This window comes from Echeneis naucrates, chromosome 11, assembly GCF_900963305.1.
Source record: "Echeneis naucrates chromosome 11, fEcheNa1.1, whole genome shotgun sequence".
NCBI lineage: Eukaryota > Metazoa > Chordata > Actinopteri > Carangiformes > Echeneidae > Echeneis > Echeneis naucrates.
The window spans coordinates 1,744,014-1,769,613 of NC_042521.1; the positions used below are offsets into that span (position 1 = coordinate 1,744,014).

The window sequence follows — 25,600 nt, forward strand, 5'->3', positions numbered from 1 at the left end:
AAACTCTTCACGACAGCTTCATGTTAAAAACTAAAGTTCTCTTGTTTTCTCCAGCTGAAGTAATTTATGGCTCAGATGCAGTTTCAGGCAAACAACATGAGCTGACCAGGCCGTTGTGGGTTTTGTGCGGCGGCTCTTGCCTCGTCACTAAAACTCTGGTGCCCTGACGCTGAATTCGGATTTAACGGGCTACCTGGACTCTCGCTAAGTGCTTGTTGCCATTGTGGCGTCAGCTCAGTCATGGGTTAAAAAGCTATAGCTCTTGGTTACACATTTACAAGGTGAGAAATGCTAAAAAAAACAAAAAAAAAACAGCAACAAACATAAAAAAAAACCAAAACTAAACAAAACAAAAAAAAAAAAATAGTCACTCAGATCCAGAGCTACTTCTTCAAAACCTGCCTCATCCAACGTTGGCATCAGTTTCCTCCCAGTTCCTATTGTTAGCATCAGGCTAACCCCACACATGCTGATTAAAGTTCATACTTCACACAAAACATATGGCAGGAGCGATTAGCATAAGGCTGTCAGTATTTATTTCCCTGCAACAATCACCTCGTCTAACACAACCGCTCTCTAAAAGGTTAGACACACAACTCCAGAACCTGGGTTAGTTAGCGCTGCTAATTTTTGCTGTTAACTAGCCTTGGCATTAATTGGACGTCTTGCAGGAGAAGAACTAACAAGAAGGTCAAATCAGTTTCTAACTGCGTCCAATCTGGACTGAGTCCCTCAGCGACTACTGCAGGGTTGGGCGGTGGACTGAAGTCTGCTCTGATCTAAACCCTCCTGTGTGCTACAGTTTCTATCCTCAAGTGTCTTTGGCGTCGTTGCACCACACTTGCTGGCGGCTGACTTCACATTCGGCCAAACACAGACACTACCCCCGTTAGCTGTAGTTAGGTAGTTGAGAGAACTTTTTGTGTGCACCCAAGCTGAGTATATGGCACAGTGCTTACATCGTATTAGACTTAATACATGTCTCGATATATAGAACACCATCAATAACAACAACAACAACAACTACAACACAGAGATCTTAAAGTATAAAACCCGAATACGAACAGAGGGTGAATGATGTATTGCTCAAGAAAGAGAATATATGAACTGATTTGTTTGGTGCGCATGTCCTTATTGGAGAATGGAGTTTCCGTGTGCGCTTCGGGATCTACGTGTGAGCGTGTTTCGTAGATGATGGAAAACACCGCGAGATAAAAAGGAACCACAGCAGCTAACGCCGGCACGGATCGATGTGGAGCTCTAATAAAGTTTGGCACTCAGCTTTTCATTAAGCCAGCAGAATATCAGTCACGGTTGACTTACCCTGTTGTCAAGAATACAAACACAGAAAAGCACAGACACACAGAATAATCACATCAAGGAGAGGATCCAAGAGGGGGGCAGGAGAGGAGATGACAGGGGAGATGAGTAGAAGATCGACACGTGGATAAGGCAGGGAAAAAACAGGCTGAGAAAGAAAGAGAAATATAAGGGGGAGGAATATTGAAAAGATAAGAGCACAAGAGAGGGCGCATGGAGAACACGGAGAAGACAAAGTGGCTATCGCCCTCTTGTCCCTCGAGACAAGTAGGTACTGACCACACACAGGGGCGGGCGTCACAGTCCTGCGGGGGGTGTAAACAGTTTTTAAGGAAAAAGGAAAGTAGGGGTAAGCGATTTGTTTAAGGGAACAAAAATAAGAACACTGTTCTGTGTTAAAGGCTTCTGAGAGCAGCAGGCATACAGTACTACAAAGTTCCTGAGCCCTCAGTAAGCATTAAGAATCCTCTGAATACAAACTACTGTTCGGCATCAACATCCAAAGCCCTGCGCCGACTGTGGCGGAGGGATCTCCTTCAGTTGTACCACTTTAATGTCTGATTTGCTTTAAGATGTATTGGTTTAACTCAGAGTAGAAGTTGTTGCTGCAGTTGTAGTCTTTCACATACTGAGAGGAATGAAAGGAAACACCAGTAAGCACAAAGTTGCTCCTGCTTCCCTTTGACCGAACCCAATGGGTCTGTTTGGCTTTCTGGTTTGTTTGTGCAGAACTTTAGGAAAGGGCTCAGTGCATATGTGATACTGACTTGGCTGTGCAGCCCTTTTCACTGCCGGACAGATTCTGATCCAGGTCACCTGCTAAGTGTCAGCTTTGCAAGATTCCCTTATGACTTGTGATACCTTATTGAATTTCAGACCTCACTCTCCACGCTGGAGAAATGGGCCGAGCCCCTTCGGGAGCAAAGGCTCTTGGCTTTGAGGGGTAAGTGAGGAGACTGAGGAAACCTCTGTGGCTGGGGGACTGAGCGCAACCTCTGGTACTGCAGTTTGGCACTTGCCGAAGCCATGGAGGAGGACTGGGGCGCCCCCGGGGTGGATGAGACCACAGAGGGGGAGGAGACGGAAGAGGATGAGGTAGGGGGAGGAACATGGATAGGGTGCGATGAGGCCGGAGGAGCTGGAAGGGCGGGGAGCGGAGGCGGCAAGTTGGGTATGAGGGTTGGGGGCGGGGACGCTTGCCTTCCTCGCTCTCGATCCCGGTCTGTTCTCTGTGTTCGCTGCTGGATGCTGAGGTTTGACTGACTGCCAGATTTCGATGGATTCTGTGAACGATCAGGTTTGGAGGAGGAGGAGGAGTCGTGCTTGGACTTCAGTGGACCGCCAAAACTCTGGCAGTGGTGGTACAACTCTTCCTGGCTCCGCGAGGTAATGCGGGCCCATTTGGAGGAATGGGGTTGCGGATGGTGTCGGGGGGAATGACAAGAGGAACAGGCAGCGTGCCCCCTCCCCTTGTCCTTGGACTTCCGTTTACTCTTCTTCTCATCCTGTATGTGGAGTTTGTCCACTGACCAGTATCGCCGAGGAGGCGGCGGCGTGAGAGGAGGTGGAGGCCAGTGTGATCCTGAGCCCCACCCTCTCTCTGCTCCATCTGCCCTGCCGCCGCCAACTACTCCCCCACCTCCACCTCCACCAGAACCCCAACCACTCTCTGCCGTCCCCCACCTCTCGCCTCGCTCCAGGAACAGGTCATCTCTACTGTTGATGCTGCCGGATTTGTCTCTGGAGGGGTAAGTGCTGAAAAACCACCCTCCCCCTCCAATCCCTCCCACCGCCCGGCCTTCGTGATCTTCCCAGTACCTCTCAAACTTCCCAAACTCTCCTGAAGAACCATCGTCATCCGAGTATATCCCAACTACCTTATCACGTTCCCGCTCGTCATCGGACATTGTCCTTCCTCCTCCTCCGTGCCGCTTACTGTGCTCCACTTTCCTCCTCTCCTGGTCAGAATCCTCTTCGTCTTCTTCTACTTCGGACTCCCACTCGTGAAAGGACAAGCCTTCCTTGGAGTGCATCTCTCCCCTCCCGTTCCGTCCCAGTAACGGCCTCCTCTCGCCTTCCATTCCTCCGGCATCCCTGTCTGAGCTTTTACTCTTCCTCCTTTTGGAGGAGACAGGCAGCAGGGGCAGGAAAGCAGACGGGATGGTATCAGAGGACGGGTTTCCCCCTCCCCAGAACTTGACAGATGTCGAAGGCTTACTGCTCGGACCATGATAGTGCTTGCTGTTCCTTCGCCTGTGGTGTTTTTCCTTTCCTCTGCTGTCCTCTCCATCATCCCTCTCTTTCTCATCTCTCTCCCTCCTGTCATCTTCGCCCGGGATGTTCCACCCGTAGCTTCGGATGGAGCTTTCGCTCTTTTTCCGAAAGGACTCTCGCCGGAGGGGCGGGTAAGGTGGGAAGTCAGGTGTCCCTGATTTGAGATCCTCTCGTTTCTCGGGATCTCCTCCTTCCTGCTCTGATCTCTTACGCTGTCTCTTTTTCATCTTGTCTTCTCTTTTCCTCTTCTTCTTTGCTTTGCGGCGCTTTCGCTCCCTCTCTCTTTCTCGCTCCTCCCTCTTCTTCTTCTTTCGGCCTTTCTTCCTCCTCTTCCTTTCACGCTCCCTTTCCTTGTGGTGCCTCTTCTCTTCTCTGCCCGCTCCTCCATCTCCCCGGCTCATTGCCCCCCCCCTCCCTCGCTCCCTGTCTCCCCATGATGCCCACCACTCCTGTAACTGAGCCAGCTGGCTGCCGGTCCTCTCCCTGGCATAATCTCTCAGCGGACGTGGCTTCCGTGGAGGGATCGGTGGAGGCGGCGGGCTGCACGGCAATGAGCGTGAAGACATGCGCCGTGAACGGATCTTCCTCCGTGACCCGAGCAGGAGGCTGGACTCCTCCGTAAGAAGATCAGAGTCATAATCATCGTCCAACATAAAAACTCGATCTCCTGCTTGATACCGGAAACTCAGCGAGGAGTTGTAGGAGCTGTCGCTGGAGCAGGAAGAGGGGGAGTTTGACCGAGAGAGCGACACAGACGATGAAGAAGAGGATGAGGATGATGTGGAGGATGAGGAAGAAGATGAGGCACTGGAACAGGACGAGTAGAAACGGCACGGGGACGAGGGAGTGGTGGGGGTGTGTGTTGGGGAGGAAAGTGGGACAGGTAAAGGAGGAGGGGGAGGAAGGCGGCGCCCTCTTCTTCCGCCTGCATCGCTTGCGCCATACCTCCCACCTCCTCGCCTTCCCAGAGGAAGTATATTCTCGTACAGTGGACCTCCTGAGCCTTTCCTCCTCGGTTGAGCTAGGCTTCCTCGTCGCCAAAAGGGAGGCCTGCGTGGAGAAGATGGGAGTGGTGGTGGAGGCTTGGAGATCAAGTGCCCCGGGCCTTGTTGGGGGACTTTAGGAGGCAGTCGTGGCATCCCTGAGGCTTTGAGGCCTCGAGGATTAGCTTTGGGAGTCTGTTGGGGGCCCCCTGCCTGTTGGTCCGAGTTAGTTCCCAGCCCCTCTGGATCTATAGGACCATAGTAGCGCTTATATTCATCTAGCCCTGTGTCACCTCCTGCGCCTGTTCCTCCCCCAACTCCCCCCTGCAAGGTCCAATGCTGTCCAAGATTCTGCTGATACTGTTGCTGGGCCTGGAGTTCAGTGATCCCCCCTGCTATGCCCCCGATGCCCACTCCCCCACTGCTGCCCCCGCTCATGACCTTCTCTGGCTTCGACCTGTTCCAGCGATCCACTACAGCAAGTCTGCGGTCGTGACGGGGCAGGAAGGTGGAGCAAGGCATGGGGCCCTCCAGCAGGGGGCTGTTTGAGGGACCCAGAGCCATCGCGGAGTGTCCCGTAGTTGGCGGTGATCCGGGCAGCATGGTGGTGTAGGTCTGGCCCTGCTGCTGAGGCTGATGGTGCTTCTGCTGCTGTTGCTGCTGCACCATGGCAATGGCAGTTGTGTTGTTGACTGTGGCTGTGACGAGGTGTTGTTGGGGGGCACTAGGCATGGTGGTCACAGTGTGATACTGGGGCAAAGAGGTTTTGCTGCCTCCTGGTGCCGTCTCATCCTCAAACTGGCAGCAACTGTACATCCCCTGGGTGGAGAGATAAAAGAGAGATCGTAATTAGACCAGCAAGCTGCCAAGTGTGATAAGGAAGAATGGTGCGTATCAGAGACCGGCTGTGATCTGGACTCACTGATTTATAAAACACAGCACAAGGAGCAGCGCCATTTAGACACTTTCTCTCAGATCATAAATCAGCTTCAAACACACCAGAGACTGTAAATGTAAAATAACCATCTCAGGTTATTTCCACCAGCTGCTCAGTCACAGTCAATGATGATGAAGTCATAGGAAACGTGACCTTTGACTGTTTGGAAAATCTGATCACTTCATCATTTTTGCCCAGCAGACTGCAGATCTTACACATGAACTCTTCAGTTATGCCCAAAGAAAGTTTTGTGAGGTTATTTTGTTCAAAGTCGATCTGCATGAGACCTCAAACTGACTTTGACCTCCATCGACCGAAGTCCACGTCCATCAATCCACTTGGACGTTTGTGAAAAATCAAACAAAAGTCCCACACTGAAGGCGCCTGACAATGACCTTTGACCTCCCAATTCTAACAAAACGGATTCACTGTGCAAACAGAATAATGTTTTGTATTGCAGGTTGAGATAAAAAAAATGTGATGTGCTGTTAAACAGCTCCTATAAATACTGAGACCTGTGACAGGCTGACGCATCAGGAGAAGGCAAATTTTCCTGCGCTGCAATTTTTTATTTTTATCCGTCCTCTATCTCCTCGTTCTTCTTTTATTTTTATTCAGTTCATGAGAGGAGCTCCACACAGGAAACAGGAAAATCATTGGTCTTTATTCTGCATCTCTGTGTGGTTGGAATTGCTCCAGGTGGCTTCCCTCTGCGTCAGGTTCTCTATAAAAGCCGACACTGACCGTTAAATATTAACGAGAGTTTTTGAGAATCTCTGGACAGTTTACGGAGCGACTCGGAGGGTCAAACCAAACGCAGCTCTCAGCAAACAAAGCATCTGTGACGTCCATAAGAGGTGGCTTCTTCAGAGGAGACGGGAAAGAGCCAAAGCAGCAAATCCATTTTCACTGCTGGGCAAATAAAACAAACGGTGACAGATTCAAACTGGCCTCATGTCCTCAGCATGTCGTCCTCCAAAATGCAGCTGCGCGCTCTTTCTTCAATTAGCAGCGTCGGGACCGAGGACTCACATGTGGACATGACCCATGACGTGCTCTGATATCTGCCACATCTTAATGACAAAACGTGTCGGAGCCTCCTGTAAATCTCTGATCTGATGGAGGGGCTGTCATAACGGCCCCTTTTGGACACATGAATCAGCCGTCCCGGCACTATCGCAGCCTCCAGAGCACGCGGCGCAGCACACTGTGAAATTGAAACTCTGGTGAGTCACTGATTGGGTTAAAGCACAGAGGCCAGCTGCAGCGGCTGTAAAGCCAGCGCAGCATAGCCGGCAGATAGAAGCTAACTGGTCTTGGGGGTGCCCTAAGCATGGAATTGATGTTTTTATTCTCAGAATGAGGAATGCTACAGATAAGAGCAGAGTCTGCTCAAGAAAATATGCTGCTTTGCTCTCGTGTGAGGATTGTTGCTCCGGAGGCCCAACAGGGAATATCTGCACGGATCTCACGGACTGCAAGGTACACAACCGTCAATAACAGCAGCTTCAGCATTACATCTAATTACTGCATTAAAATCCACACGTGAATAAATAAACACTGCAGTTCAGCTGATTTGTTTTGCAGGTTAGAAATGAGTTCTAATTTAGTCAGAGCGGAGCAGAATATTAGAAGTCAGAGCCGTTGTGTTATTTTACTTTTGCTGCTTCTTTAGTGCAATTAGAATTTTCTGCTGCTGTGTAGAAATGAGCCATTTTCTCTGCTCCGTTAGCCGGCAGCTGCTAATGAATCACAATCTTTTTATTGTCAGTGCGACACGGTGTTGTCCCCTTTACAGCCAGCAGCAGGAACACCAAGTGTCCCATCACAGCGTGGACCCCCCCCATCCACCCACAGCTTCTCTTCCCTACTCAGCCCTCTGCCACCAATCAGACCATTCATCTATTTCCAATCTTTCCCCGCTCTCTTCTTTTGTTACTCAGCCCCTGTGAAGTGTGTCGGTGGATGAGTGGGACACATTTCCAGGAGCTGAACTTACAGAAACTGTATCGGCTCCAAAAGAAAATGCTTGTTCGACATTTAAGTGATCAATCTGACCTGACCCCCCTCCTCCCTCCTCCTCCGTGTCCCCACAGATAAATCCAGCTGATACTCCCGTTTTTGGCTGCACCTCAAAGTACCAATATGGATTGGACCTTTAGTCCGATCCATATCTTGATTGTGTCTGAACACTGTTCATTAATTCCTCTTCATTCATATCTGTTTTCCTGAACGTCGGGAGGAAATCTTTATTTCCGAGTCGATCTCTTCTGGACAGGAAATCCAAGTTTGTGAAGTCAACACCTGCTCCTGGAGCACAGTATTAAGTACCTGGATCTGATTAGGTTCTACCTTCTGAGTCTGAGAGTCTACAAATCAGTGAGCTCAGCTGCTTTAGTGTTTGGATGCAGTTCCCTCCCGCCGTCAGAACTTTTGAAATGTTTTTTTATCTGGTGCAGAAAGATAACACCTGATAATATCCGAAAGATAAAATCTGCAGCTTTTTGTTGAAATGAATCTTTTTTTCTTTTTTTTTTTCATTGAAGAATGGTTGTACAAGAGCTGCAATTTTTCCAAGTGATGTATGTTTTAATTTAAAATCTCTGAGCCATCTGGGATTCACAGCGATGAGAAATGGCCTCACAGACCGAAGCATTAGAGACAGAAGATGGAATTCACTCCCCCTGAACTCAGCAGTTAATTATAGTTTCTGTAATAAAGATTTCGAAACGTGGTTTTGCTCAGAGTTCCTGGATCTGAATAAAAAAAAAAAACAACTGTATATTATTCTAATCATGGATCTGAGGATTTTTATGGCCTGGCTATTCAAAGGTTGATCTCAATCGAAAAAAAAAAAAAAAAATCTAACTTTTTTTTCCAGCCCAGCTCTTGTTTTTGTGATATTCATTTTGGTGAAGAAGCGTCAGCGGCTCGTCTCACCCTGCTGAGAGCCAGAAGGAAGTCCATGCCCCCGGATCGCTTCATGCAGTGCCGCAGCTTCCAGTAGACCAGATGCTCCCAGGCGAACACCAGCAGGCTGAGGCCCATGGCCACCAGCAGCATGTAGAAGACCCCCGCCATGTTGTCGATGTCCAGTTTACTGCTCATCACCTGGTGGGAGAGGTGAAACACAGCAGTGTATTTATTACAGATGAAGGCCAATTTGTCTCCCAGACAGCAGATAAAAAGTTCATTCCAGAAAACGGCACAGCGGAGGATCCTTCGCCGTCACTGGATGTCAGAGAACGATAACTTCGAGCATCGGCACTCAGATCTCTGGTGCAAACACCAAAATATGTTGGTCAACAGGAAATGTCTGGTCCCCGTCGAACAAAGAGCTTTTCAGGCTGTTTAATGCTCTACAGGAAACAATCATCCGACAGTTCCAGCGTTCGCCTGGTCGATGAAGAAAAGGCGTTAAAACATCATACCTCGATTTTATCGTTGTGGCAGATACCGGACAGCCAGAGACGCTCCAACATATCGATCTCATCTGCAAGAGAAAAGAGAGGAGAGAAGTCTTTTCTGTTATGAAAAGAAAAGAGAGAGACGGAAGAAATGAGAGGAGAGAGGGAATTAAAGGTGCAGCAACAGTTATCAAATCCATGATAGGCCGTGGTGGAGAAGGACGAGGCCTTGGAAGTGGCGTGGAGCGACGTAACGGGGCGCGGGAGAGACGAAAGGAAGGGACGGGCGGCGTGCACGCAGACGTTACGCTTCCTGTTCACACAGAAAACCACACGCACATCTAATACACACTGAGCTGCGGCAGGATGGATGATGCATTTAAAAAACGAACGAGCGAGGCAGCGAGGGAGGAGGAGCTCTCACAGTTACAACATTAACTGACCCCCGGGTTAATTAACGCTGCCCAGAGACCCCCCGCCACACAGATTAGACCGCCATGTTGACTGAAATGTCAAATCTGCTCCGACAAAAACATAAAACTCAATCCAACATGTATCACTGGGCGCCACATTTCGCTTCCTGACCGTCACTTTGGGAATTCAGTCGGTCCCTGACAGCCAAATTAAACCGGGCTGAACCCGTCAACCCCGACAAAAGACACTGTGTGTGTTTGTAATCTTATTCATCGAGTGTCAGAGAGCGCCGGGATGATTTCCACCCCCCATCCAGCCCGCCCTCCTTTATCTCACAGTAAATACGTTAATCGGGGCAGTTGGCGGCGGTTTGAGTTGCTTTTCCCAACGAAAGGGCTGACAGGCGGGCAGAGGCTGAGCTGGATCCTGTCTCACCTGAAAACCCCAAACTGGAGGGGGGGGGCAGGACCAAAAGAGCTTAAGGTAGAGTCCATGTTTCCCTCTGCTGGTTTCTGTTCTCACGGTCAATGTGCCGTCTGTACTGAAAGAACTTCACATCTTCTGTCCTCTCAGAAGCTTCATCCAATCTGAGCATCAAGGAAAAGGCTGCGATGGCTCACAGCCGTTTATAAACACAGGAACCGATTTACTGCCCCAGCTCTTCATCCTGCCCCGTCGGGGGGCAGAACTGTTGGAGCTGATGAAATCTTCATACAAAGTTCAACTTAAAGTGTTGATACGAGCTTTTAGAAGATACTCACCGATGTCAAACTGGGAAATAAGACATTGGTGTCCGCCGGTGGGTGCCCTGAAGGTCCAACCCAGACCAGCTCATGGAAAGCCAATTTACCACTTCGATGAGCATTTCTTCAGATGTTTAAAACGGGGGGGGGTGTTTATGATCTCCTGGTAGCTGACTGTAGCTAAAATCTTTTATTGGCTGTTCTAAGTGTAGAGGAGGACCAGCGTGTGCAGTTTTAGCCAAAGTTTACTAAAGTCCAGACCTCATCACCTTAGATCCAGGACCAGGACCATCTGGTGAACCAGCAGGTTTTCCTTCTCGCTCCGGATCAGCATTTTGGATAAAACGCTGACTCACCAAAAAAAATAAGATGTTTCTGCTGAAACATATTTTTCAAACCATCTTTATACTTCAATATTGTTTATTTTCATGTAATATTTAGTTAAGGTTTTTTTTGTGCCGTGTCCTATTTAGATTGAATTCCATTTTATTCTCGGTGGCATTATTCAGTATGCTCACGACATGAAAAACATTTGGAGTCACCATAACAGTTTCTTTGTGAGTGACAGAAGGAAATTATGTGAGCTGCTGTCTCACAACGCAATCCCTCCATCTCTGAAAGAAATTGTTCTGTCACAACACCGACCGGCGGAGGCAGAAGGTGTTTTTGGGTTGGCGGAGATGGGAGAGCTGGCGCTATGGTCTAATTGATCTCTGAGGAGATGGATCCCTGAAAATATTCATCTTTTTCAAGGATACTTCCACGAGGTACTTGGAGTTATGGCAGATATCAAACTTCCAACAGGCCCGAGCCAGAACATGGTGTCGGACTGCCAGAGCAATTTCAGCTTTTACGACTGTACTATCTTTTATTCTGCCCGCTCTTTGAATAATAAAAAAAAAAAGACATTGTGAGGGACCTGAGACTAAACATTTAACCTGCCCTAATCAGCATTAAGCAAAGAAACCGTTGGAAGCCAGAGGACGTTCGTGTTTTACGAGAAACAGAGAAAAGCTGTGGATTTATTTGGACCAGCAGCGAGTCGTTAACTGATTCCTTCAGCGTGGAGCTGAAAAAGAGCCAATAAGTGTTCATGACCTAAATCTGACCTGATCAGAAACTGTCAAGACTCAAAGATTTCATTTTCCAAAATGGTCATAACACTCCAAAATCAGGTTTGTGGGCGGGTTAGGGTCAGCTTGTGACGGTGAAGCTTGTTCTTTCTTTGGATCCTGACAGCATCATTTAAAAACTTCATTCCTTCCAGATTGGATGATAAAGCAACGTTCTTCTCATTAATCAGCAAAATTGGCTCAGCTTGCAGATCTAACTTTAATCCTGAGTGTAGTTGATCTGCTCCAACACGTCTGGATCATGAGGAGGAAGTCCATCTCAGCACTCAACCTGAACACTTCAGCGAAAAACTTTATTCTTATTTGCTTTCGATTGCTACTTTTTGTTTAAATAAAATAAAATAAATAAAAGCAACACAATAAATTCATTTCAGAGAAATATCTGTTAGTTTGTTCTGTCGATACAATTACAATCCACATCAGAGCCTCTGAAGACCGAACGGCATCTGAACAAAAGAGAAATCAATTCCCGAAGTCGTATTGTTTGTTCTTGGCTGTTTTCATTCACTTCTTTCTCTTTTTATCATCCATTTGTCTGCTAAGATGTGTTTTTTGTTGTGTTTTTATTTTTTATGGCTTTGCTAAGTCAGCACAAATCAGCCTGAACGACACAAAGCGGAGCAGAAGTGAACTTCGGAAACGAGCTGCTGAGGGATTTGAGTCCGGCTGCAGCATCAGCAGTCGTAACGGAACATCGTCCTGCGTCTTCGCTTTGCCACTTTGAAGACGATTTATTTCTCCGAGATCTGTCCGAGTCAAGTGGGACTCGATACACAGCAGCCTCGTCATCAAACATTTCCTCTATCAAAAGTTGGACGGTAAATCCGCTCTCTTCTTTATGCTTCCGGAAAGGCTGAGTCAGCAGAGCTCCACAAAGAGAGTTCAATGGATAATAACTGCAGGTACTTCAAGAAAATCCCACAATATCGTAAATTCCCCATTTTTCTTTCCCAGTCGAAAATAACGGCAATAATAAAAGTACAAGACAGAACGGATGAGGCGACACTAATTCTGTCACATCACTCATCACTGAATGTTTTATTTAATAAATCTTTAGAGAAGAGACTAATTTTCCCCCAACATTAATCATTTCTACCCTTTTTTCAGTCCAGTGAAGTGAAATAAAACACATTAAAGTTTCCTGCATTATTTTCCATGTTTGAATAATGAATCAGCACAAACAGGGAACAGGAAGTGTGTGTTTCTATCTGGTTTTCCTTTCTTGCTGTATTCTGCCTCCATTTGAACAGTTTTGCTGCCGGTGTCAAGTCGTAAGACGTCTCATTTAAAGGAGAAACTTGTTCATCCTGTAACACTGAACATTTTCCACATCCGCACACCGCCGCCAGCCTCCGGTGTTTCCTGCCCCTGGGAGCTGCTGTCACCGCCGTCACTAACACATTTCCCGCCTGCTTCTGGAGCTCGCTAATTGTGAGCGGGATAAATTGCTCCCCGGAGAAGCCAATTTGGTGACTGACCATTCATGTCCTTAAAAAAGGGAGCTGAAAACGCTCCGACATGGAGGCGTGTAATGAAGCAACAACAACAGGACCCGTTGAGGGGCCAGAGGGCACGACGGCGGATAATGGATTCATGTGACGTCCTCGTGGTCGGTCAGTAACTGACAGAAATGTGAAATGTGCTGATCAGACCTTTTTGATTCTAATCAAATGAGGCTTCTTAGTATGAAGCGTGGAGTTAAATCACATCTCTGGATCATCGACTTGCTCAGTCATATTGTAGCCACGCCCCCTAATCCAGGGTGTCGAGGTCGCCATGTCATCCTGCTCTATTTGGCGAGTCACCTGTTTCCGGACTTGAACAGACTTTTACTTTGATAGGGACCGACAACTTAAAGGAGTCACGTTTCTCCTTTTCAGCCTCGTCGTTCTTCTGCCCACGAACTCAGAAGGAGGAGGGCGCCGAAACATCAAGAGACGAGGCTGACAAACAGACGGGTGAACAAAAGCAGCTGCTTACTTATTAAAGCGCCTCCATGTTTGTCTTCTCTGTCCTCGTCCTCTTTGAGTGACACTCTCTCCTCTACACGTCTTTAGCTACGAAGAGTGTCCACTGGATGTAACGTCAGCGATGAACAAACTAATTTTCAACAAACAACGACCAGCCATGAACGCCTGAGAGTGGGCTCTCTCTCTCATTAAACCTTTTCCTGATGCGTTTATGGTCTCAGTCTGTAGTTTGGAGTCTTTTCTTAAATTGAGAGGAAAATAGACCAGGAAGCAGGGGAGGGGTTAGGGGGCGGAGCTACTGTGTAACTGACAGACTACATCACCCAATCAGCAGAGAGCCACCTTCTCCTCCAAGTTTAGTTTCCAAGAACAAACCAAGACGGTAACCGTCATGGCAGGTCGGTGTTTTTTTATTAAATGTCCTATTTTCATTGGATCAGTCAGAAACCTCTCAGCCAATCAGAGAAGAGGCTCAGAGCTTTTTCTGCTGAGTAATACGGTCAAACATGTAGCTGGAACGAACTACCAAAGCTGTGGAATGGAATTTGATTTATTGTGCGTCGCCCTGGATGTCGCTGAGACAGACGGGGGACAGATGGACGGACGCTGAGACAAAACAGACGGGGGAAATAAATTCAGAGGGAATTGAGATGTAAATGTGAAATTAAAGAGATGAAACAGAATGAGCGAGACGGAAGACGAATGTTTGTCTTCTGACAGGTTCAACGCAGAGACTCTGTGCTCAGGCTGGCTTCCGTACCGCTGGCTTTGATTCCAGGTGTTAGCTTTGACTGCCGGCCCGTTCGGACACAACCAGTTGATTTTAAGACGTAAACGACAGGCAGGGCTCGGCGAGACAAACCAAATCAAATCACATCCTGGTGACTCAGCTGGTGTGAAATCTCAGGGTTCATTCATTCAAAAAGATACAAGATCAGAACGCGAGCCAACCATCGATTGTTTTGTCATTGTGGACAACGTGATTGGAAAAACAATCAAGTATCAGACATTTTCTTGGAGGGATGAATTCAAATCTGAAGCTTCCAAAAGAACACAATCGTTATTTTCAATTCGGTCGTGTTTTGACAAGTTGGACAAAGTTTGTATGAAGTTGTTGGTGTGTAACTTTAATGATTACTTTCACACCACAAGCCAACATAAGCATTGATTTCTTGCTGCTGCCCTTTTTTCATTTTCTCCTGCAGGGATCTTTATGAGTGTCTTACGCCTTGTCACAGACATTTGGCACGTGCTGTAAACAGGAGGTACTGCGAAGCAGTTTGATGCTGAGTGTGTTCAGCCTCCGGGCTGGTTCGGATACCAAAGGTGAACGAAGTAAATGTACGTGAGGCCTTTTAAACGCTCAGACGTCCCTTTAACCACGTAGACCTGCCGCCCCACCCCTTCAGTCTCACCGTCTCCAACCAGCTGCAGCAGAGCCAGGTCCAGCGGCCGTTTCCAGCGGGAGTTCTTGTGCAGGGCGATGCCGTAGCCCGTGGTGGCGAACACCTTCCCAGAGCCAATGGTCATCACCTGGTGCAACAAAATGCAAAACGTGTTCACACAACAAACGCACAACAGGAGAGAGATTAATAAAGATCCACATCAGCGGCGGCTGCTGGGAGCTCAGGCCACATTACAAATGATCACTGGGCTGCAGTTTCACTCTCGCTGTGGGAGCTCCATCAAATCCAAACTTATAAATAAATCAGCACAGCTGCTGCCCCCCCCCCCCCCCCCAAAAGGACAATTTTAAGCAGCTATAGCACATGAGGGACCAGTCTAAATGCATCGGATGTGTTTGATTTATCGATGCAGATGCTGCTCATTTTGTTGCTTCTGTTGTTGTTCCTCCTGCAAGAAGATGCTGATTTTGCAGCTGGAGGGCACGAGGACTTTGTCAGCTCTGTACGAGCCTGTCGCTGCACGAGAGCTGCAGAGTGACGGAAAATCTATTTCTTACCTTGCAGCCCTCGTCCTTTCTGGCCATATAGTTCAGCACTGCAGCGTCATAAATGAAGGCATCCAGTTTCCTGCAGGAGAGGAACGAAGAGAGAGGGGAGGGGGGGATTACAGCACAGAAATGGAAATCGCTAAACATCAACAGAGGAAAGCACAACTGGTGAAAAAAAATGACAGCGTGATGGATAAACTGAGACAGCGACCATGTGAAAAGAAAACACAACCTGGAGGCCAGGCCGCTTCCTTCTCAAACTGCATTTTACACCCAAGTTCAACAATCACGCAGGGAGATATCCATCATGGCAGAGCAGAGATGTCCTGACAGGGCAGAATACAAAGCAGCACATCTCGCATTGATCTGAAATGAACGGCGTCGTGAAGTCAGTACAGAGTGAAGAATGAAGGCGAAGCTGCTTCTGAACGTTTATTTCTTAAACATGAAGAGCTGAAGCAAAGCTTCCTTTTCCTCCACTATCATTTCATCGCTTCATCTTCCCGCCATTTAAAGAAGATGAGTCCGAGTCGGCCTGCACTGGAGTGGATTCGACGTACACGTGTGCATAAAGATGGAGGGACATCGCTATAACCGCCCCTTTTTTTCAAAATAAAACAATGAATTAATTAAGCTGAAAAATAAGAGCTGAAACTGGAATGAGAAAACGCTCGGGAGAAGAAGAAAAGGCAGGTTGAGTGAAATGGATTGAAAGTCGGAGCTCGGTTCAGGTTGATGATGAGCGTGATGGATTTTTAACTACACCTGCTCTTCCACTTCACACTCATTTAAATTCACTCTGAGGGAGCGTCGCTCCAAAACCCTTCCTGGAAAGAAGGAGGAGGGGTGAAGATGAAGAAGAGGTGAGGAGGAGGGCGACGGGAAGGGGAGAGAAGAGAGAGTTGTGGCTGAAGATAATGATTGCAGCGAAGGGAAGGAAGTGCAAAGAAGAAGCGAAAGGAGTTAATGAAGGTGGAATGAAAAAAGCACGAGGGAGAGAAGGAAGGAGTTAGGAGGTGAGAGCGACAGAGATGGAGAAGGGAGCACTTGTCCTCAACGGCGTGAACTAACGTTTCCCCCATAAATAACGCCGCCGCGACAGGCGGAGTGAATATTAATGAAGCAGAGAAAAACGGCAGGAGATGAACGAGAGAGAGAGAGAGAGAGAGAGAGGTAGAAAAGTGTGAGCTACGTCAGACCTGTGTGTGCTTTTAAACATATCGACATCAGCTAACATCGACTGCTTCTCCTCTCAGCCCTCGCTCTCCCAACAGGAAGGGCAGGTGTATCTTCTACAGTGACTTCTTTGTGTACTTAGTGGCCCCCACAGGCAGATAATCACCCCCCCCACTCTATAAAAGGAGAATGGCAGGCAGTGGGATGTTCCCGCTGCACTGCGGTTTGCTCCGAGCATGTATTATTTAAAACTGATGAGGCTGCACAGGTTACAGCAGCAGATCCAGTAATTGAAACGAGGTGTGGACAGCAGACAACGTAGCCTCCAGTTAAATATAAAAGATATATGAAAGCAGGCCGTCGCACTATGAGACCTTGTTCAGCCGCAGAGCGACTGACAGCTGAGGTGGGTCTGTTTTAACGAGGCTTTGAGCTTTCATCGCCGTCTGATTTTTTGCTCCTTGTTGACCCCCACCTCGGACCGACTTCAGCCTGATGAGCCGTTTCCCATTTTTGCAAACATTTATACGCCTCTGCTGAACCGCCACAGTTTGTCCATCTGAAAGTCTAATCCTGGATCCTCCAGGAGAAGAAGGCCTTTCAATTAGGACTCACTGGCTGCAGTTTTTTTTTGGCACATTCGGACACAAACACAGTTTTCAAGCAGGACACGACTTAAGTGACACGAAATAAGTGGAGAACAGAAGCTGAGAGTTTAAAATACAGAAAATTTGGATTGAATTGTCGAGCTCTTCTGCCTTTCTCAGAGCGAACTTTCCTGACGTGGTTAAATGAGTTACGTGGACGTTTTCCAGATTATTCACTGCTGACGTTCCCTTCCTGTCCTTACCCGGTCTTCAGGTTGTCGATGGCCTCCTCCACCCCTTTCTGGTTGTTGCGGATCATATACTGGTGCATGTTGGGGTAGTTGGAGCGGATGTTCTCCTCCGTGCTGCCGTTCGGCACCGTGCCAAAGCGCAGCGGCGGGTACTGCTCCGTCGGCTGCTGGAACTGCACGACAAGTGGGTGGAGATTAAAGAGATGGAAGTGGTGGAGGAGGGTGAAGTGAGGGAACCCTGCTGGAGGATGAAGCTACAAAGTGCTCACTTTCAAAGCCGGGGCTTGTTTTTTTTTTTTTTTTCTTAAGGAGCTGAGGGGTGAGAGTGATAAAACGGATCAGGTTCAAAGTGTCAAAGAAGCAGGATACAGTTTTGTGGGTTCTGCTGAAGCTGCACTGAGAAATAACAGCACGGAGAGACAGTATTTCACTTTTCTTTTTGTTAACTCAACCTTTCTGAAAGTCGCCCACCGGTTTGAAGCTACCTCTGCGGGATGAGCTCATTTTTGACTGTTAAACTTTCATCTTATGCAAACGTGCAGCTGTCAGTGAACACACCAATCAATCTCTCGGGCCCGTACCTTCTTGTCCGACAGCCCTGACACCGTGTCGATGTACTCCTCCTGGATCATGAAGGCGGCCAGGTTGGCGGTGTAGGAGGCCAGGAAGATGACAGCGAAGAAGGCCCACACCAGCACCTGACGGACGAGAGACCAGCCTGAGTCTTTACATATTTTCACTTCCCGCCTTTTCATATTTTACACCAGCTCCTAAAAAGAGCACGCATCTCACCTCAGAGTCTGTCCGTGTCGTGGTTGAACCCAAATTTGCGATGATGATAAAGTGCCATGACGTTACATCGTTCAAACAATACAACACACTTTTGGATCTCTGATATAAAAAGTCTTTAAATGATCCAGATTTTCTGTGGCGTGTTGGAGTCTTCGGTGTTTTTTGAAGGACATATTTAATCAGCTCAGGTTCTGAATAAAAAGTTACTTTATAAGACAAGCTAGGTTGACCCAAATTCCCAAAGCACAAATAAAAGATCTTTTTGGAGGTGTCTTAAGGACTTGGCTGCTCAGAAGTGTTGCTTTTATTGCTGCGGGATGCTGCGCTATTGACATCCAGCCAGGCAGCAAGTGAGAGATTAGTCTCAGCTCCAAATTTGCACATGAAGTCTGTAATAAATAGGGACCATTTGCTTCCACAGCACTGTGTGAATGCCAGGCCTTTATTTACATAATTTTCTTAATGAATAACCCTGAAATGTACAAGTTTGGGAGAAATAATTGAAAAAACTCAAGTGCGCTTCAGCAGAAGACCTGACAGATCCTGGCTGATGACCCTGAACAGGCTGAAGCAAGTATGAAGAAATTCATAGAAGGAGTTCAGCGTTATCTTTTGTTCCTTGTGATCGGCTCTGATTGTGTGATATGATGTTTCAGCAGCGGATCAGATTTATTGATGTAAATGATGCTTAAAGACACAGACACCTCTTTGGGGTATAATTTAAGAAAAAGAAAGCGTTTAGTCTCATCGTGCCTGCCGGCTGATTTACAGTTAACGTACGATTTAATCAGAAAAACGTAATCAGCTTCCCTTCTCCCCTCTGACACCTTTTGGAAAAAGCTTTTTGTTCAGCTAATGTGCTCCTGAGATGATTGGGGGTTGTTGTGAGAAGAAATCTGGCAGACAGGCAGAGTAAAAAAAAAAGAAATAAAGACGCCTCGCCTCCCTGTGGCTCTTTACTCCGCAGCTTTCCACTGATTTTTCTTTTTAATGTCATGACAACAGGTACTAAAAAGACCACCGCGGCGAAGCAAGTGACTGAACGCTCTTGAACTGATTGCACAGGTTTAAAAAGCTTCTAAGTTTGGTTTGTTTTTTTTTTTTTGTTTGTTTTTTTTTATACAAATCAGGGATGTTTGGGTGTGTGTGAGGAAAAGAGTCACCAGAAAATGTGATGATGTTGTAAAGCGTTCTTTTACATTCTCAGCTTTAATACCCAATCATGAATCACATTCTGATGGACTGCAGGTATCCAGCTCCATGATCAGACCCTGATGACTCGTTTAACTCACCGAAAAGGGGAAATTTTATCCATCATTTTCTGTTGTCTGGATTCTAGAGACATGCTCATTCAGCCCAGGTTTATATTTTCACTGGATTCAGTGTCAAATACGTCACTGTAAAAGGCTGAAATCTGCAGATTGTTGCAGATTTATAGCAGAATAATTGATTATTTCATCTGGAGTCACTTTTCATATTCACCATGATCTTGCTGGTGGTTCCTCTGGGATTCTCCACAGGCACAGAGTTGTTGAAGACCAGAGCCCACAACAGCCAGACCGACTTTCCAATGGTGAACTTGGAGCCACCTGACTCTGAAAGAGAGAGAGATTCAGGTCAGCAGCACTGAAGAGTCCACTTTCTGTTTGTGATGTGAGGAAACAGTGACTCCTCCTGAATCTGTTCTACCAAGACCAGTCTGCTTTTCAAATTGGGAAAGTCTATCTCCCCGTTGGGAAGCAGGAAACTGCTTTAGATTAGCTGTAGCTTTATTAGCTTTATATATTCGTTGTGGTGATGGTGGCGACCAACTGCCCCACGGTGATCTGAGGGCCGTCTGATGGTTACGGTTCAGACCATCAAAGATTAAAGCTGAGCTGAATGTGTTGATCCTTTTTAACGAAGATGAAATGAGGGGTTACTTTCTGCTCTGCTGAGAGGAGATCGATGGGATTGGTGGCGGTGTTAACTTTTCTGCAATGGAAGGGGAAAAGAAGTGCATGTGAAAGAAATAAGAAAAGAGGCTGTTTCAAAGGTTACTCCATCTTTGAAAGCTGAAGGAGATGAAAAGAAGAGTGAGCTGACGGGATGTTGGGAAAAGCAGCAGATTTGGGAGCTGTGTTCACAGACCAGCCGAAACATTGTGACCTGCCAACAACCCGACCCATCGAGGACAAACGTGGATAAAAGACATGATTAAAAAAGGAGAGTCGGGACAGAAGGAGCTACAGAAACACCAACTTGTCACTCCAGATCAGTATAATTTCACTTAACGACGTCTTTTAATGGCTCTTTAAAATGAATTCAGCTGCAGAATGAGGAGCAGCCAGTAAACATTTGGAATAAGTGCTGGAGAAATGTCAAAATGAGCCGGCAGTGTCCGGGCCTGTCTCATTAGATATAAATAAAGCCGAGCGGAGGGGGTGGCGGCTGATTGTTTTGACTCATGAGCAGTCGACAAAAGTGGGACGCTTTGCATAGTTTGAGCCCACTTCAAATCAGCCCCCTTCTCCTCCTCCCAGCGCCCTCGCTTACACAACTGACTGCGTGACAAGTCGGGAACAATGCTGTGAAATGAGCAGCGGCGGCAGGCTGATTGGCGTGCCGACTCTCGTCTCTTACTCTTGGCGCTTTGCAGGCTGCGGTTGTATCCCACGGGGCTGAAGAACTCAAAGATGAAGACGGTGACAGCCACCACCGACAGGCACATCACAAACATCATCACCCACACCGCCGGGCTGTAAGGCTCTGCAACAAACACGCAAACATATCACATCAAGTCCCACAAGTTTGGAAATTACATTTTTATCGATCAGTTGGCCAACTTAGATTTGAGATTGTTTTGACTCTGTTTTTGGTCTCTACCACCACCTGAGCAAATACTCCAAAATCCAAAAATCCAAAGTAAGGTGACTCCAATAGCAGCAACAATAACTTCAAATAAAAGCTCATGCAGTAATAAGTCATTAATAGGAAGAAGTAAAAAATAAAATAAGAAGGACGTGGAAGAAGAATGTCTGTGCGTTGTGTTGTTCAGGTGTGTGTGTGTGTGTTGGCATGCTGCTGGCTCCAGCTGATGCGACAGGTGCTGCTTAGTGAAGTACAAAAACAAAAGATCCCAGAAGTGTCGCAGCAGCCTGAATAATGCAGGATAAACGCTCCGCTGTGCTAACTGAGGGTTGACAAAGCTCAGAAACCTTCTTCACACGTTCTCTGTAGATTCTGACGCCGATACGTCCTCATAGATTATTTCCACTCGTGCTCCGGCCATGATTGACTCCTAATTAGTTTCACCTGTGTTGGTTCCTGTGTATTTAAACCCCGCCCCATTCCCCGTGTTACCTCCCGTGTGCTCGGCTCTCTCACGTTCCCAGTCGTTTGCTCCCAGTGTATGACCGGACTGTTTTTGGATGTTTGATTCTCCTGCCGACTCTTTGCCTGTTTTGTCTGCCTGGTCCTGCCAGCCTGTTTGTGTTTGACCCCGGCCTCCATTTGGATTAAAAGCTCTTGCCCTACTGGACTCACTACCTCTGCCTCGCTTCCCCATCAGCTCTGACAGTAAACCTGTTTGCCTTTGTTTCACCGTCATGTTTCCACATGTTGACATGAAGTCACAGCAAACCAAAATAAACAGCAGCTGATGTAGCTGGGAGCGAGCAGCAGCTGCCAAACCGTCGACAGGATGAGAAGCCTCTTATGGATTATGTTTGGATTGAAAATGAGCAGCCTGATCTGGGGAAATACGCCGTCCTGCTAAAGAAGCGCGTCCTGGTCTGGTCTGAAGCCAGCAGCTTGCTGAGATTGACGGCAGCTGTGATGCAGATGAAACTTCTCTGTCACCTTCGTCTCTGCAGACTCCAACTCGGGCTCTCGTGGCGCACTGACTGAGGAAAGGCCAGCGATGCCCCCTCAGAGAGATGGAGCAGGTGGGGATTGAACCGACGGCTGAGCTGATGGAGGTTTATTTCCAGGTTTGACGTCTGATGGCTTTTAATTTATTGCTTCTGTGCCGACAACCTTTACTTTTCTTGAGTCTGACTCTTATTAGTGTGACAAAAAATTATATGAAAACACATTTGAGCACTTTACCCTGCAGTTATTTTAAGACAATATTCAATTTTGATAAAGAATCCAAAAGGATGTCAAGATAAAAGCATCCTGGAAATATGAATTGGGAATGAATGTACTAATCTAATTTGCATATTGTGACATCGCAGGGTGGCGGCCATATTTAATTACTTAACTTTCAGTAGCTTTCTTTCTCTGTAATTTGCTCTCCTATTGCGCAGTATGAGCACTTCCTCGTCAGCTCCAGACAGCGTGTTAAAAATTAGATTTCCTCGTACACTTCGAAACGGTGTCCGCCAGCTGTGGGTGGAAAGAGGTAACGAGATTTGGCGGTCAATCCGGAGCTACTCTCCGTTTCTTCCAGTTTTGTCGTTTGTGACAACAGTTCGACTTAAAGTTTTCAAATGGCTGAAGTGTTTTTTTTAAGGGTTAGGGTTAGCTGCAGCTCCTCTGCAGACCACCATAGTCCAGCTCCGACGGAGGAGACCAAAAGGTGTTCTGTCAGATACAACACGACATACTGCAGTACGAGGAAAGAACAAACGCCAAACAGCTGCATCAGTTTGTCAGGATGGATGTTTGTGTGAAATGAATCTGCTTTGTTACACCTCGGAAGTTGGCTGGAGACTCGACAGCTTTAATGAACTTCATCTGCTTTTTTAATTTGTGTTTCTTCGTTCGTCGCAGCTCGAGGGAAGCCATTTAAAAGTCATCCACAATATTGGATGCTGTTTGTTTTCTGTGTGTGTTTTTTGTTTTTTTTTTTTTAATCTAAAGAGCGCCTCAGTTTGGCGAACAGCAGAAAAGATCGCCCACAGATTCAAACAAAAGAAGCATCAGCTCATCTCACACCTGATCCAGGACGGAGAGAGAACAGGCCCGTTCTGAAAAGACGTTTGCAGACGATCTTCTTTTGTTTTTTAAAATGCGGCACAGCTCTGGATTTATCGACGTGTGTGTCTATTCATTTTGGATTTCCCTGACAGGTGGAGTCTGTCTCTGCGGTTCAATCAAATCAGGCTTGGCAGCGAATCGTGTATTTATTTACACTTCTTCTGCCAGCAGTGAAAGCTGTGTCTGATTTATTTTCTGGGGACGGAGGGACGCTGTCAGTCTTTTCTTCAGGTTATTGTTTCACTTTATATTCATGCAGTTTCTCAGTGAGTCCGCCTTTAGTTTCTTTTCATACTCGTATTTAAAAGGTCCATGTTGGGTCAACCTGCCATGACGTCACATGTTCACTTTTCCCATAGACTCCAGTCACCGCCCAGTCCGCCTGGACCCCCCCATCCAGTCTGATTGGCTCTCCTCACGTATCAACACTTCAGATAAAACACACGAAGAGTCAAATCTGGGACCTTTAATGATCCAAAACTGGGAGCTGCCAGCTGCAGCCACAGTGAGCGGGGGGGGGGGCATTAAAGGTCGGGGTTAATGAGCTTTGTGAGTCCTTCCTCGAGGGTGTTTTAGCAGCACTTCTTCACCACAGTGACAGCGTTACTTATTCATGCCACCCACAGGCCCGAGGACGCACACAGGTGACCGTGAGAACACAACCGTCACGTTCTGGGTCACTGCTGCTGTACAACGTCTGGTGGGAGTCAGCTGATCTGCGGTGCCTCTGGTACATTAACATAACAATGTGATTATGGGCTGCTCTCCAGTTCAGACGTTTACACGGACAGCATTTCTAATCTGGTCCCCATAAGGCACACATGACAGGCAGAATGCCCCCCCCCCCCGTTATTATGTAAATATTATGCACATACTTTATATTATGTCATTTAATGTAATTTACGTCATTTAACCTGGAAGACAGCCGCATTAGAAATCCAGCACAGTGTTTTGTGCTCATTAAAACATTTTTGCCAGAACCTTCCATTGATTATCTTTTCTGAATGCTGCTTCAGCATAAATAATGGGCAGAGAATGAACGCTCCTCTGGTGGAGAAGTGGATCAGATAAACATCGACAGTCCGCGTTCCCTCTTTGTGTCTCCCTGACTGTTTTGTTGCTGAGTTATGAAGGACAACAATAAAAAAAATACACATCGTGGATTCTCCTCTTTTCAGAGGGACCTTTAAATGTCCAGGGTGGACAGAAGGAATTATCTTCTGGATCAACTCTTGACTGGTTTCATTTCAGGTGAACGCACGAAAATTAGCTTTTTAAAAACAAAAGCAATATTCAGTCCAAGGTTTGGGAATAAACTACAAATCATCTCTGCTGCCTTCAGTCAAATCAGCCGGTTTTCACCTGCAGTCGCTCTTTGCGTGAAATGTCAGAGCCGCAGCTTGTGAGCAGGAAAGGCAGGAGACTGCCGGAGGCCGCAGGCTGCTGAGGGAGCCGGTAAATGCAGATTCCCCTGACACGACCAACAGAGGAGCCAGATATCTGATTGAAGGGGCCCCCCTCTGGCAAATTCATACCCAAAGCATCAGGCTCGCGAGAAGAAAATAAAATCTCTCCTAACGAGCGAACAAACTGCGTCCCCGAACGAGGAGCTGAAGGACCGAGAGTCCAGAAAAGACAGAATGTTGTCAGAATCTAAAATCTCCACAGCTGACAGAAGAAAAGTGCGTGACTGAGATTTATTCTGATGAGAAGAGGGAATTATGAGCCATCAGGGTTCAGTCTGTCACGCTGTCTGAATGTTATTTATGCTAACTGATGATATAAAATGGGATTAATTCTTTTTTTAATTTCCTTTATTTGCATTTAAATGTGAAAATAAGACCGAAACTAGAATCACAGCAAGTCGAGTTAATTGCATCAAACTGATTGATTGCGTTTTTTTTATTTTATCACATTGATGTGAAACATTAAAGAGCATCACCTCAATGTAAAGCGATATTTAATAAAGGAAAAGCACGGCTGCACGAATATGAGTTTTCTTCCTGTAAATATGAATGAAGATTTTTGATGTGTTGTTTTTATTGTCTGTTCCTCTAAAAGTGAAATCGAAGATCCCAACAAACTCCGCCTCCTTCACGTCCTGACCTTCGACCTTCCCCTCCTGTGTGTCCCCTCACTCTTTCAGTGGCAATCCAACACACAAATGTAGTGTTCACGCCGACACACAGCTACAGTATGGCGTCGCAGCCGGCCCCGTGGCCCAGCGCTCTTAAGAGGCCGGCTTCTCCGTCCAACCGTGGCGTGTTAGAGATCGTCTCCTAAATCTCCTCTGACAGATGGACAGATGTACTGCTGCCGCTGTGTAAGTATGAAATAGATCCCTTCAGGAGGGAGAGATGAGGGGGAACACCGGGCGGGCCCTCAGCTGGACGAAACATAAATGTTATCCTAAAAAAGGAGAGAAGTGTTTCTGAGAGCAGCTTCATTTTCTGTGTGATACTGGAACATTAAAGGTCCAGGTCAGGTTTTTGTATGCCTTCATTTAAAAAGCAAACAAACAAACTAACTGAGTTTTTCTAAATTCTAAATAACTTCCCGTCTGCACTAACAGCCTGACCAGCTGTTCATGCCAACAATAATAAAACTTCTCAAAGCTGCAGAGTTGTTAGCAGAAAGTTGAACTAAAATCAGTTCCCTTTGAGGATTATTATTTACTTTCATCTAGATCAGCCCTAA

General features: G+C 46.9%; 1 protein-coding gene across 1 annotated transcript in view; it reads right to left on the bottom strand.

The window, feature by feature from the left end:
* Window positions 1–25,600, bottom strand: part of grin2da (glutamate receptor, ionotropic, N-methyl D-aspartate 2D, a) — a 90,437-nt gene that overhangs the window by 26,945 nt on the left and 37,892 nt on the right. Inside the window, exons 10-19 of the mRNA XM_029514788.1 lie at window positions 20,564–20,689; window positions 19,424–19,536; window positions 17,731–17,847; window positions 17,162–17,322; window positions 15,145–15,214; window positions 14,597–14,714; window positions 8,946–9,007; window positions 8,455–8,625; window positions 3,667–5,396; window positions 2,204–3,438 (exon numbers count right to left, since the gene is read on the bottom strand). Of these exons, the coding sequence (XP_029370648.1) occupies window positions 2,204–3,438; window positions 3,667–5,396; window positions 8,455–8,625; window positions 8,946–9,007; window positions 14,597–14,714; window positions 15,145–15,214; window positions 17,162–17,322; window positions 17,731–17,847; window positions 19,424–19,536; window positions 20,564–20,689 (3,903 nt within the window). The remainder of the gene's footprint in view (window positions 1–2,203; window positions 3,439–3,666; window positions 5,397–8,454; window positions 8,626–8,945; window positions 9,008–14,596; window positions 14,715–15,144; window positions 15,215–17,161; window positions 17,323–17,730; window positions 17,848–19,423; window positions 19,537–20,563; window positions 20,690–25,600) is intronic.